We start from the raw sequence: 14,395 nt of genomic DNA, 5'->3' as shown, positions 1-14,395 counted from the left end.
AAAGATGCTTTAGAATATGAATTGATTGTAGATTCAAGAGATTAGCAGTACAGGGACCAGTTAAGAGGCTATTGTAATATTCTGGTGAGAGATGATGAGGGCCCACATCAGGGTAGTGGCAAGAGGGGTAGAAGGAGAGGATGGAGATGGCATTATTAAGTCTTGATTCCTGATTGGATGTGGCTGTGGAGAAGAGAGGGAGTTGAAGATGATGCTGAAATTCCCAGGCTAGGGGTAGTAGTGCTATTAAGTAAGATAGAAAACATGCTGGGGTTGGGGAGGCGTGTTTATGGGAACAGATAATGAGTACAGTTTGAGATGCGCTGAGTTGGAGGAGCTCAGTGGACATCCAATTAGCAGCAAGTGGCTGGCAGCTGGAAAGTCTGGTCTGGGCCTAAGGAAAAAGGTCAGGGCTAGAGATACAGACTTGGGAGTCAGCACATGAAACTGGGAGCCCATGAGCTGAGGGAGGAGGGGCAGGGAAGACACACACACACACAGAGGGAGAGAAATGGGAATGGAGGAGAGCCAGAGAGCAGCTAGAGAGACAAGAGAAGGAGAGACAGAAAGACAAAAAGTAGAGAGGAGGAGGCAGTGGGAGAGAGGGAAGGGGAGGGAGGAGGAGAGGAGAGACTGATGGGAGACTGAGGGAAATGGGTAAGATGAAATGAAGATGAGGGGAGAGGATGGGGGACGAGAGAGGTGGTGAGGCAGAAAGCTGGAGGAGAGAGGACTGTGCAGAGAGAGATAAGAGAAGAGTGAAGAGGGGGGAAGAGAGGCAGCTGGGAAGGTAGTAGGGGGAAGAGTAAAGGGGTGAGAAGGAAAAGAAACAAAAGGAATAAGGGAAGGAGTGAAGAGACTAGAGAAATAGAGATTGAGAGGGAAGAGGGAAAGGAGAGAAAGAGGGGTGGCAGTAGGAGAAGAAAGAGAGGAAGCGCCCTGGAAAAGTGGTCTGGGGAAAGAAGGGAGGTGGGGCAGAAGTGAGGAGAGACAGAGAGCAAGATGAGGGCCAAAGTGGATGCCCAGGTTTCTGGGGGAGAGTAGAAGGAGATTGGCTAGGAAAGAATTGGACTGCAGAGAAGGGCCCCAAAGAAGCCAGCAGGCAAGATCAGGAAAACCAAGAGAGGGGTAAAGTAGGAAGAAAAAGGGTGAAGGTAGCAGTATCTTATGCTACAGAGACAGTGAGTAGGAATGATGACAGGAAGAGAATGAGTCCATTCTCATCTGTTCTCTTCCTTTACACCTCTCTCCCTTGCTTGCATGCTCTGTGCCAGCCACGCTGGCCTCTTGGCTCTCCTTTGGTTAAGGCAGGCATCGTCCTGCCTTAGGACCTCTGCATAAGTTGTGTTCTCTGCCCGGAAGGCTCTTTCCCCAGATACCCACATAGCTCACTCCTTCACCTCCTTCAGGTTGTTTGGCACCTCCTCAGCAAGACCTGATGGTCCTATTTCAAACTGTAGTCACTACCCCCTCCCCCCAAGACCATGCCCCTGCCATTGACCAGTGTTTTACCACCACCTTCTAACATACTAGCTTTAGATTATTTAATATGTTTATTGTCTGTCTCCTCCCTCTCGAATGTAAGCTCCACTGTTTTGTCTATTTTGTTTTTGTTGACTGACTTTCTAGTACCTTTATCATGCTGGCCCATAGTAAGAGCTCATGGGAAGCTCAAAATAGGAATAAGTAAGTGATGCTGTGTTGTATATGAACAAGCTCCAAAAATTGTATAAAGGATAAATGAAACAAAACCCTGGTATGCTGATTTTACTGTGATTTGCTTCATTCTCTGGGAAGTGGAGAATGGCGTAACATTCTGATCAATTTAGGGTCCTGACCAGTTGTGCTTTGATGAATAAGGAATTTAGCTAATAAATTAACTCAAGAGTTTAAGGCTCTTGGACAAGCTCACTGGCTAAACCTGTGGTTGGTGATGCCTTGTTTTCTTTAGAAGGTGAATTGACTGTGTGGTGGAGAGAGCTGGGCATTGGATGGTGAAGGGAGTGGTAGGTCATGGGGATGACATACTGAGAGGAAAGGACAAGGACAGAAATGTGCAATTCTTGATGGGCCACTGCTTTTTGTGTGTGATCAGAGTGCAGGGAGCTTCAAACCAGGTTAGATATATGCATTAAGTCCAACTTGAAATCAGAACAGAGTAATTTTGAAGGGCTTTTAAGGAAAGCATGTGTTTCCTCTGGAGAGCTTAAATTGGCTGTGTCACTCAAATACTTCAGTTTCTGTGGATTAGAGAGTAGACAAGCAAAAGATCTCCAGTAGTCTTTCAACACACTGTTGCTATATGGGAACAGCCCTCCAATTGCAGTTGGTCAGGCTGAATGTGTGTAGAGAAACATACTGTCATCTCATTTATCTGTGCTAGGTGGCATTTCCTCCAACACTCAAACATTTCTCTTTGGGATAATTTCAGAACCACTCTATGTGATTAACAGTGTGCTCCACTCTATCCTGAAACCTGTGGATTCCTGGAAAGCCGGTGCTCCCTTGGTCCCATTTGGACCTTATTTTTCCCATAGCAGGCTGGCTCGTTAGAGAGACTGCTTTGATGCTATAATTACCTTTATTTAAACCTTGCGGTGTAAAAGGCTGTTAAAGCTGCTGTCCCTGTTACGAGTTTTGATTGTTTTGGATTCTTTCTCTCCAGGGGTGAGTGGCCACAGCGGGTCCTGTCTGGGCGGTGACTGGCTGTCATGATCTCTACGGCACCGCTCTACAGCGGCGTGCACAACTGGACCAGTTCTGACCGGATTCGCATGTGTGGCATCAACGAGGAGAGGTGAGGTTGGGAAGGTGGCTGTGGCTGGCCTCCAGTGAGCAGCATCTGGGGAGGGACCCTGGAGAGGAGGCCCCTGGTTGTTTAGGTCCTTGATCTAAGCCTCGAAGAAAGGCCGCATGATAGTTCAGCTTTGTACTGGAATCTCTGATAGTGGGCTTTCTGGCGATCAGCCCCTTCCTGCTAAACAAGGTGAGTGATGATTATCGTGAGAGCCTTATGCTGTATCAAAGGAAGATAAAACTACTTAAGTTGATTTTTTTTTTTTTTTTTTTTTTTTCCATGGGCAGGCACTGGGAATCGAACCCGGGTCTCCAGCATGGCAGGCGAGAACTCTGCCTGCTGAGCCACCGTGGCCCACCCTACTTAAGTTGATTTTTAAACTCAGACTCGAGAGTTGGAGATGCTTGCCCGGTCTCTGTGTTTTCACTCTTCTGTTCACCAGAATATTTGGTTGTCCAAGATATGCCATTTCTTGACCATGCCCCATACCCAGGGCTTTTCAACTGGCCCTCACATTTTATAGTTGATTTTGATAACCCTTGACCAGAGAGCTGTGGGTGAGGCCTCAATGCCTCTCCCATTTTTGGAGAAGGCATGTAACCTATGCTTGCAGGTGTTGAGCTGATTTTTTCAATCCATTGAGTGTTTAAATCCAAATGCATCAGATAAATCACCTAGAACACAGAACAATATGAATTGTTAGATAGAACAATAAAACACAGAATCCCAGGCTTCTCCTGGGATTCAAAATCTGACTTTGAAAGTGTGTGCAGATGTACGTATGCCTGTGAGGAAGTACTGGCAGGCTTGAAGGGAAAAGGAGTGGATATGTTTGTTTATCTACTTTCTTCTTCTGTTCCTCACTGGAGAGGTGGGGACTTGTCTGAGGTTAAGGTGAGGAGAGTAGGCCTTTTTATTTTTTTTAAGCCGTTACCTTAAGCCTTATATCTTAATATTCTCGATATTGGAGAACAAGTGAAAGATGGATTCAAAAGGTATTTAATTTTAGAATATACAAGTCAAGATCCAGGAAAATAAGACAAAATTCTTTCAAGATGCTGAATAAGGTAAGTATTCTCCTTTGCCTATGAGGAATGTCTTTAGATAATTACTAAGAGATGTTCTGGGGTTAGGATGGGTGGTGGGATTGATTTGGGTATGTATTCATTGGTAGGTTAGGTTGATTTAGTTTTAAGTAGTTGAGACTTTGATGCAGAGCTCTGGACTAAAACCTTCAAAATGCCAACGGACAAATTTCCCTGGTTCACTGTCCATTATAAATCCCTGCTAAAAACAGAGCAGGAAGTGGGCCCGAAATCTGATTTTCTCTCTTTACGCACCTTTCTTGGGATGCTAAATTACCAAATATGCTTAGTGGTGAAGATGACCTTTTAAGCGTTGTCACTTCTGATCTCTTCCACCTGTTGTCGCCTTCCCACCACTGTCTAGGCCACACTATGGCAGATTTCAAGAAATGTGATCTCTCTTTCTTTGAAAACCATCTTCCTGAGCCCTTGACAACTGGTAGAACTTAGATATTTCAGGTGTAAAGCTATACCTTGGGTTTAAATCTTAAAGTTATGTTTTAGAAGCCTGCCTGGCTTCATCAGATGGGGTCAAGGACTGCTGGCAGAGGGAGCATGGGGTTTCTGCTGGCCCCAGGAGGCTGGCTCTAGTCAAATCTTCCAGCTAAATTTGTCTGTTTCCTTGCTGGCCTGCTCACTTTCTAGCATTCATTCTTTCCTTCCTTCGGCAAACTACTTTATTAAACCTAATATAGACAAACCAGTGGCCATGGTAGATTGGTAGTGAGGACTCTAAGAGCAGCATGTACGGGTCCTATGGGAGTCTAGATATAGGAATGACAGACATCTTGGGGCAAGAAGAGAAGGCTTCCCAGAGGCAGTGACATTTGAGCAGGGTTTTCAGGGATGAGTAGGAGTTTGAGGCGAGTGTTGGTAATCCCCACAGAGAAGAAGAGAGCATGCTGTGTTTGGGGAAGGTTCTGGCTACAGTCAAGTCCATCTTGGGGGCTGGAGGTGGGGAAAGTCCATAGGGACTAGAAGGAAAAGAGCCTAATGTGCATCCGGTTGTATATTTCTCTCACCCGTATAGTTGGGGTCCAATAAGAACTGAAAAAGGTCTGATCTGACAGGAATGCTGGCCCTTGATAATTAGGGAAATGGCCCTGAAAGGTTATGGCCGTTTCTGGTTTAAGTTCAACAAAGCTTTGAGCATAGCAGCCCAGGGACATCTCTGGTGGGAAGTAACAGTGGGATTGGCTTTCAGTCCCAATTGAAGCCTTCTTTAACCCCCCCACTCCCCAAGCTATTCTTGTCCCGGGCTCTTCTCTCAATGGAGCGATTTAACGTTTGCTTAGCTCTGCACACCCCTTTCCTTGGAGGATTTGAAACGTCACTACACGACATTTTCCCAGCGCCTTGGGGGCTGGCATTCAGGCGTGGGTAAGGCTGGAGTAGCCAGGACTGCTCCTCCAGGGCACAGCCAGAATTTCTCTGGCCCAGCTTTGCAGTTCTCTGGTGGTTGCCTTGGCAGGCAGGGTTTCTGCTCCCAAGTGCAATTTCCTGTAGGGTGGGAGATCGAGCAAGGGGACTCAAGTATGCAGCTAGTTCCCCTTTTGTATGGTCAGGAGGGGAAAGAATGTAAATAAATAGTGTCTTCCCTCTGTGTTCCCCTATGCTTCAGGGTTGGTGAAGGAGGAGACTGCTTCTTGTTTCCCCTCACCACTATCGTCTCCCCCAAAAGCATCCCTGGTGAGTCTAGTCGGAACACGCTTCCCCCCTGGCCCAGGGCTGGGTATAGGTCTTGCTTTTCTGGTCTCTCAGGAGTTGATGTGAAAGTATTTTTTCCCCTTCCCTTCTGGCCCTCCCTCCCTCTCCTTCCTTGAGCTTCCCCTGACTGCATGGAAAGCTCTTGCCTCTCCTTACAACCATTTCTGTTGTTTGTCACCAACAGTCATTTCTAGCAGTGGAACTCTCCCACTTCTGCCATCATAGCTACCTTCTAAAGGGAACCAGCCTTTCCCCCTCAGTTAGCCCCTTCTGGAGCCCCAAAAAGATGGGGAGAGGCCCACAGTAATCCTCCTTGCCTTTTTTTTTTTTTTTTTTTTTTGGCTTCTCTTGCTCCAGGTACAATTTCAGAGTCCGCCATTGGTGCCCTGCTTCAGTGGGTGGGAGTGAGTTAGCAGGGCCCTCCCCTTTCTTGTTGGGGTGGGTTCTAGGTGCCCTGAATGCCCTTTGGCCAGAGTGGCTGGTGAGGAAGGGAGCTGGCTTCTTCAGGGGCTGTCGCAGAGCTTAGGTGAGTTTCCCAAGAAAGGAGAGAGGCCAACCTGAACATAGTCCGTTTCTAAGAGGAGCAGCATATTCCTGAGCCTTGCCCATCTAGGAAACTTGCTGTACTTTTTATGTCAGGGCATTTTTCTTCAGTCCAAACCTCCCTGTCTTGCCATGCACACCCAAAGCTCCCGCCCCATTGGTACCTTCCCTAAGGCAGGGGGCAGTACATTATGCTTAAACCACCAAACTTTCAGTGGGTTTCTCTCCTCCCTTCACCTTCACCCTCCCAGTCTGACCTAAATATGCGCCTTTTTTGAGAATGTGCCAGTGTCTTGAGAGTCTTACCTGAGATTTGGAGAAGACTTCTAGAGCAGGTGGACGGAGTGTTAATTTTTTCCTCCCTTGGAATCCAGCTCTCTGGCCTCGAGTCCTTCCCTCTGGGGTATCCCAGCCTGAATTTGGGGTCCGTGCTGGGATGGAAGAGAACGCAGCAGTGCTGGGAGGCTGAGGGGAGATGGCGGGTGTGGGAGGAGATGGAACTTAGGCAAAGGTAGAAGGTGGGAGGGAGGGTAGGTGCTGGCCTGGAGCCAGGTGATGTTCTAAAGAAGGGGTAATGTACACTGGAGGGAAAGGAGTAGCACTCTTAAAATTCCTCTAGGCACCTGGTGACCCGGTGGTTGCAAATCAGTATCATTACATGGCTCGTAAACGTGCACCTGCTCTAGGCCAACCCGTCAGGTGAATAGGTGATGATTCAGATTTAGAACACAAAACACAATGGGGGGGTATTTATTTTGGAAAAGGATTTCCCCATACAGCACCTTCAGCTGGCTTCCCATATAGACTTAAAATAAGATCAAACTTAAAAGGAAAATGGTTTGCCTGTCTCTTGAGGATATCGGGGATTTACATTGCCCCTTTTGGCAATGCCCCATACATCCTGGATGGTTTCCTTGATGGGGGAGCTCTGGGGAAAAAGCAGGGGTGCTGGTTTCCTCCACACTCCCACTGAGACCCCCAGAAAACAAGAGAAACAGCCGAAAGAGGGGAGTCTAGTCAGACTGCGATTCTTCACAAGAACTTGCTAACCCGGGTATGGAGGCCCCACTTTGCAACCCGGACTCCACAATTCCTTGCGATTTCTCCCAGGTCACCAAGGGAAATGATACGGGAAGGTTTTATGAGAACCCAGGCAGGCAGAAGGCTGCCCAGGGAAGGTGGTGGTGGCTCAAAGGCTGGCTGGGCCTCATGTTCCTTCTCTGGTTGTGTCTCCCATGCCAGAAGAGCACCTCTTTCTGATGAGGAGTCCACGACAGGTGACTGCCAGAGCTTCGAATCTCAGGAGTTTTGTGTCAGCAGCAGTTTTTCCAAGGTAAGAGGCCATGTGGTGCTACATGCTGCTGGCCAAAGGGTGGAGCTGAACTGCCTGGGCGATGTGCCCAGCCTGCTGTCCCAAGAAGAAGGGCAGGGGGGTGTGGTATCGGAAGGGTCAGGGTGTTTCCCAGGAGTTGCTGTAGGTGACACAGAAATTGGCTGGCTGTCCTTTGTGTCCACTGATACCTGGTTGGTCAAGTTGCCAAGGGGACCAGCAGTTGAGTCTCCAGTACCTCAGGACACTTGCACTGCCACTCCTCCCAACCACACACACACAGAGCTGGCTAAGACGTGCGTGCTACTCTGTCGTTGCAGGTGGAGCTCACAGCAGCTGGTAGTGGCAGCAATGCCCGGGGGGCAGACCCAGATGGCAGTGCAACAGAAAAACTTGGGCACAAGTCAGAAGAAAAGCCTGACGAAACCCAGCCACAAATGGACTATGCTGGGAACGTGGCAGAGGCCGAGGGCCTCTTGGTGCCACTGAGCAGCTCAGAGGATGGGCTCAAGCTTCCTTCTGCTGACAGCGCCGAGGCCAGCAACAGCAGGGCCGACTGCTCCTGGACTCCCATCAACACACAAATGAGCAAACAGGTTGACTGCTCGCAGGCCGGGGTCAAGGCTCTGGACACTCGGCACAGCAGCGTGGAGAAGAATACTTTTATTTTGGCGACTCTGGGAACCGGTGTCCCTGTGGAGGGGACCCTGCCTCTGGTTACCACTAACTTCAGTCCACTGCCGGCCCCTATTTGTCCCCCTACTCCCGGTTCAGCCTCTGTTCCCCCGTCAGTCCCCGATCCATTCCAGGTTCCCCTCTCTGTCCCTGCCCCAGTACCCCATTCTGGGCTAGTTCCTGTCCAAGTGGCCAGTTCAGTGCCGGCTCCTTCCCCTCCCTTAGCACCAGTCCCAGCTCTGGCGCCGGCCCCGCCATCAGTGCCCACACTGATCTCGGATTCAAACCCTCTTTCAGTTTCAGCTTCAGTCTTGGTGCCCGTGCCAGCTTCTGCTCCCCCCTCAGGCCCGGTTCCCCTGTCGGCTCCAGCCCCTACCCCTCTCTCAGTTCCGGTTTCAGCCCCTCCCTTGGCTCTGATCCAGGCCCCCGTGCCCCCTTCAGCTCCGACCTTGGTCCTCGCCCCTGTCCCCACTCCAGTTCTGGCTCCCATGCCAGCATCCACACCTCCGGCAGCTCCTGCCCCTCCGTCGGTGCCGATGCCCACCCCCACCCCCTCCTCTGGGCCGCCTTCTACTCCCACCCTCATCCCTGCCTTTGCTCCTACACCGGTGCCTGCCCCCACCCCAGCCCCAATCTTTACTCCAGCCCCCACGCCCATGCCGGCTGCCACACCAGCTGCCATTCCCACCTCTGCACCCATCCCGGCCTCCTTTAGTTTGAGCCGAGTGTGTTTTCCCGCAGCTCAGGCACCAGCTATGCAAAAAGTCCCCCTGTCCTTTCAGCCAGGGACAGTGCTGACGCCAAGCCAGCCTCTGGTCTACATCCCGCCTCCGAGCTGTGGGCAGCCGCTCAGTGTGGCCACACTGCCAACCACTCTGGGGGTCTCCTCTACTCTTACACTCCCTGTCCTGCCTTCCTACCTGCAGGACAGGTGTCTCCCTGGTGTGCTGGCCTCCCCAGAGCTACGGTCTTACCCATATGCATTCTCTGTGGCCCGGCCCCTGAGTTCTGATTCCAAACTGGTTTCTCTGGAGGTGAACAGGCTCCCCTGTGCTTCCCCGTCCAGCAGCACCAGCACTCAGCCTGCGCCTGATGGGGTACCTGGACCTTTGGCAGACACTTCCCTCTCTACTGCTTCTGCCAAGGTGCTTCCACCTCCACAGCCTTTGTTGCCAGCCCCCAGCGTGAGCTCAGCCCCACTGCATTCCACCAAGATGTCAGGTGGCACTGAGCAGCAAACAGAAGGGACTTCTGTTACCTTCTCTCCCCTCAAGTCACCCCCACAGCTGGAGCGAGAGATGGCTTCCCCACCTGAATGCAGTGAGATGCCCCTTGACCTCTCCTCCAAGTCCAACCGCCAGAAACTTCCGTTGCCGAACCAGCGTAAGACCCCTCCCATGCCTGTGCTGACCCCCGTGCACACCAGCAGCAAGGCCCTCCTCTCCACGGTCCTGTCTAGGTCACAGCGCACAACCCAGGCTGCTGGCAGCAATGTCACCTCATGCCTAGGCTCTACTTCCTCACCCTTCGTCATCTTCCCCGAGATCATGAGGAATGGGGACCCAAGCACCTGGGTGAAGAACTCAACTGCGCTGATCAGCACCATTCCTGGCACCTACGTGGGTGTGGCCAACCCAGTGCCTGCATCCCTGTTGCTGAACAAAGACCCCAACCTGAGCCTCACCCGAGACCCCCGCCATCTCCCCAAGCAGGAGCCTATCTCCATCATTGATCAAGGAGAGCCTAAGACCACAGGTGCTGCCTGTGGCAAGAAGGGCAGCCAGACGGGTGCCGAGGGACAGCCAAGCACAGTCAAACGTTACACCCCAGCCCGCATCGCTCCTGGGTTGCCGGGTTGCCAAACCAAGGAGCTCTCTTTGTGGAAACCCACAGGGCAGGCAAATATTTATCCACGGTGTTCAGTCAATGGGAAACCCAGCAGCACCCAGGTCCTGCCTGTCGGCTGGTCACCATACCACCAAGCATCTCTGCTCTCCATTGGCATTTCTAGTACCGGGCAGCTGACCCCCAGTCAGGGGGTGCCCATCAGGCCCACCAGCGTGGTTTCTGAGTTTTCTGGCATGCCACCTCTCAGCTCTAGTGAGGCCGTGCATGGACTTCCTGAGGGGCAGCCAAGGTCTGGGGGCCCCTTTGCTCCAGAGCAGGAGACTGTGGCAAAGAACAAAACTTGCCGGATTGCTGCCAAGCCTTATGAAGAACAAGTCAACCCTGTCCTCCTGACTCTCAGCCCTCAAACAGGGACTCTTGCCCTGTCTGTTCAGCCTGGCAGCGGGGACTTAAGAGTAAACCAGGGGCCTGAGGAATCAGAGAGCCACCTCTGCTCTGAAAGCACTCCTAAGATGGAAGGCCCCCAAGGGGCCTGCAGCCTGAAGCTGGCAGGAGATGCAAAGCCTAAGAACCAAGTGCTGGCCACCTACATGTCCCATGAGTTGGTCCTGGCCACCCCCCAGAACCTGCGCAAGATACCTGAGCTGCCTTTGCTACCTCATGACAGCCATCCCAAGGAACTCATCTTGGATGTGGTTCCGAGCGGCAAGAGGGGCTCCAGCACAGAACTTTCACAGCTTGGGAGCCAGGTGGATCTGGGGCGGGTGAAAATGGAGAAGGTGGATGGTGATGTGGTCTTTAATTTGGGGACATGCTTCCGGGCTGATGGCCTCCCTGCAGCTCCCCAGAGGGTCCAAGCCGAGGTTAGGGGCAAGGCTGGGCAGCCTCGAGTGAAACAGGAAAGTGTAGGGGTCTTTGCCTGCAAGAACAAGTGGCAGCCAGATGACATGACTGAACCTCTGCCACCCAAGAAAATGAAATGTGTCAAAGAAAAGGAAAGTGAGGAGCAGCAGCAGACGCAACTCAAGCCCATAGTCCGGAGTTCCCATGGACCCAAGGTGAGTGCTGGGATGAGGTTGAGGGCAGGACAGACGCACCGGTGGTTTACTTTTGTTTCTGCAGTTGTCAACATTGTTTTACACTGTGGCAGTGTTCTTGAGCACATTCCGTGAACCAAACTTATCGGAAGGCTTTTGTAAAGTGAATAAGGCAGCTGCCCCTTTTGCGAAGTCACATTGTCCATATATAGTCTTTTAGCATGGGGAGTGGCTCACTTGTATTTTGTAGGATGTGGAAAATGATTTGGTCCCCGAGGTAGGGAAGCCATTGTCCCAGATGAGGTTGGAAAGCGGAAAAAGGTATTGGTGAGGGAAATGAATTAATAACAGGCCCTTCCCTGAGTAACCATTCTTCCTTTTCCTTTACTGAGACAACTGCTGGCCTTGAGAACTTGGGGCCTAGAGAGGGAAGGAGCCTTTGACAGGGCTGTTCCTGGCACTGTGCAGGGAGCCTGCTTGAGATCTGCTTGGAGCCTTGTGGGACCAGAGACAATTTGACTTCTGGGCTAATCTACCCTAATGTCTAGGGTGGCAGTTTTGGGTTTTAGCCCATTGGGAATTTGGCATGCAAGGTGGGTGGGCATCTGGGTCTTGAAATCTCAATAGGCTATTAAAGGTGGTGAAGTTCTAGGCAGAAAGATGGGCCAGGATGACTTGACTTGAATCCAGTTCTTCAGAGGGGGAGGATCTGTAGGTCACTGATGATTTAAGGGGTTTCTTTAAGCCACTGAGGATGGGGCTTATTAAAAATCTAGAGCAATTTGAAATTATGTTAGCAAGCCTTAAAATTGGATGCTGATAAACTCTAGTGAATAGATTTCTAGCCAGAATGCCAGGAATTTGTTTGTGGCAGAAGTTCTCACTCTTTTGTGCATCATAGACCCCTTCGAGAAGCTGATGAGAGAAATGGACCCTCTTCTCAGAAAAGTCACCTCAGAATTTTACCAATAATTTCAGGGGAGTTATGGACCTGCCCCATTCCTGAAACTTATCCATGTACTCCAAGTTAAGAACCTCTGGGATAGAGTTTGAGTGATTTTACTCAATGAACTCACAACTACCTCTGTCAGAAATGTAGGAACATAGATCATAACATAGGAGAGTGTAACATTTGGTCAGGCAACCACCATCTGCCCTTAGTGGTAATAAGACTAATCATAATATGATATTGTGAATTACTGATTATATATGTAGAACAGAATGATCACATGTTAATGTTTTAGTTCGTTTGTTAATTTTTTTAATTAATAAATAAATAAATTTTAAAAAAGACTAATCATAATTAATATTAATAGTTGTTAGCATTCATTGAACTGCTGTAGAAACAGTGCTTTTTTTTCTTGTATGCTGTATGGCAGGGGTCACATTCCATTCCTTTTCCATGTGAGTATCCTATTATTGCAGCACCATTTGTTGAATTTTTGAATGTTTTTTCTTTCTTTTGTTTGCTTGCTTGTTTGTTTTGGGGAAGTACATGGGCCAAGAATTGAACCCAGGTCTCCCACATGGCAAGCAAGAATTCTACCACTGAACTACCCTTGTACTCCCAAGTGCTTTTTTTCATACATTTATAATTTAATCTTTTTTTTTTTTTTTTTTTGGTACATGGTCCGGGAATCGAACCCGGGTCTCCTGCATGGAAGGCAGGCATCCTAACCACTGAACTACTCATGCACCCTATATAATTTAATCTTTGTAAAAACCCTATGAGATGAATGCTGCACCTGCTTTACAAATGAGAACATGAATGAAACAGAGGCCCAGAGAGGTAAATTTCCCAAAGTTGCACAGCTACTAAATGGCAGAGCTGGAATTCAAACTCTAGTCTCTTCAGCTCCAAGTCCCGAGTTCTTCTTCAGCAATGCCACACTGTCTTGCACTCTCTTTATGTATAATTATTTCATTGAATGTTTAGCAAATGCTTTTACTGAGTGGTTACTACATGCTGGTCACTCCAGGCAATCGAGTACATCTTTAGGAGAGACAGGATAGCATTTGGTGAGGAGTGTGTACTCTGGAGCCAGGCAGAGAGCCTGACTTTGAATCCTGGCCCCATCACTTCCTAGCTTTGTGATATTGGTTAAGTACTCAATCTCTCTGGCCCTCAGTTTCCTCATCTGTAAAATGAGGCAATAATAGTTCCTACTCATAGACTTGTGAAGATTAAATGAGATGATATGAAATGTTCAGAATAGGTAACTCTATAGAGAAAAAAACTGGATTAGCAGTTGCCTAGAGATTGGGGGTATGGGGGATTGACTGCTAATAAGTACAGGGTTTCTTTCTTTCTTTCTTTTTTAATACTTTCAAACACACAGCACAGTTACAAAAATAATGTAACCCCATATAGTGCACTTCAGCATACCCACCACTAGATACCCAGATCCACCAATTTTAACATTTCGCCACATTTGCCCTTCCTTCCTCCCTTCCTTCCTCCCTCCCTCCCTCCCTCCCTCCTTCCCTCCTTCCTTCCTTCCTATCCATTTTCTGATCACTTGTGTGTAGGGCATATATATCATGCTCCTTACTTAATGTTGCCATGTACATTTCCTAAGAGCAAGGTTATAAACTATGTAACCACCTTAAGTGCAGTTTTCAAGTTCAAGAAATTTAACATTGATATAAAGCTTATAGTCTATATTCTGTTGTTTTCATATGTCCCAATAATGTCCCTTTGAACCTTTTCACCTCCCTTGCTAGATCCCATCCAGGATCATGTATTGCATTTGATTATCATTGACTCTATTGTTGCTTTTTCTTTTTCTTTTTTTAATTGTGGGAACATATATACAACATAAACTTCCCCATCTCAACCACTCTCAAACATTCCATTCAATGGTATTAATCACATTTACAATATTGTGTGTAGCCTCACCACCTTCCATGACTAAACTTTAACATCTCCTCAAACACAAACTCTATGCCTTTTGTGCATTAACTCCACATTCCCCCTCCTCCTGCCCCTAGCACTACTCCACTTGCTGTCTCGATGAGCTTGCATATTCTTTGGTATTTTCTTTGTAGTTACCATGGGGTTTAAATCAAACATCCTAAATCTCTAACAATCTCATTTGCTTTGATACTAAGTTAGCTTCAGTACTATATACAAACTATGTTTTTAATACCCCTCTGTCTCCTACCTTTATGTAGTTCTTCTCAGAAATTGCACGTATAAACATTATGAGTCCAAAATCACTAATTTATCATTATGTTTTCTGCATTTGCCTTTTAGATCCTGTAGGAAGTTAAAAGTAGAGTTATAAACCAAAACCAATATATAGTATAAAACAATACTATTGGCATTTATATTTACCCATGTCATTACCCTTCCCAGAGATCTTTATTTCTT

The 14,395-nt window shown here is 48.6% G+C and overlaps 1 protein-coding gene across 10 annotated transcripts in view; it reads left to right on the top strand.

Annotated features, from left to right (window-relative positions):
- The window catches only part of BCORL1 (BCL6 corepressor like 1), a 69,580-nt gene that overhangs the window by 15,156 nt on the left and 40,029 nt on the right, over positions 1-14,395 (top strand). For all 10 annotated transcript variants that reach the window (XM_077145593.1, XM_077145588.1, XM_077145586.1 and 7 more), the window contains 3 exons: positions 2,666-2,797; positions 7,375-7,465; positions 7,783-11,043. In XM_077145593.1, coding sequence (XP_077001708.1) covers positions 2,712-2,797; positions 7,375-7,465; positions 7,783-11,043 — 3,438 coding nt within the window. In that variant the 5' untranslated portion in view covers positions 2,666-2,711. The remainder of the gene's footprint in view (positions 1-2,665; positions 2,798-7,374; positions 7,466-7,782; positions 11,044-14,395) is intronic.

This window comes from Tamandua tetradactyla, chromosome X (genome assembly GCF_023851605.1).
Source record: "Tamandua tetradactyla isolate mTamTet1 chromosome X, mTamTet1.pri, whole genome shotgun sequence".
Taxonomy (NCBI): Eukaryota; Metazoa; Chordata; class Mammalia; order Pilosa; family Myrmecophagidae; genus Tamandua; species Tamandua tetradactyla.
The sequence above is the reverse complement of the archived record's forward strand: the minus strand, read 5'-3'. Positions and strand labels throughout refer to the sequence as shown.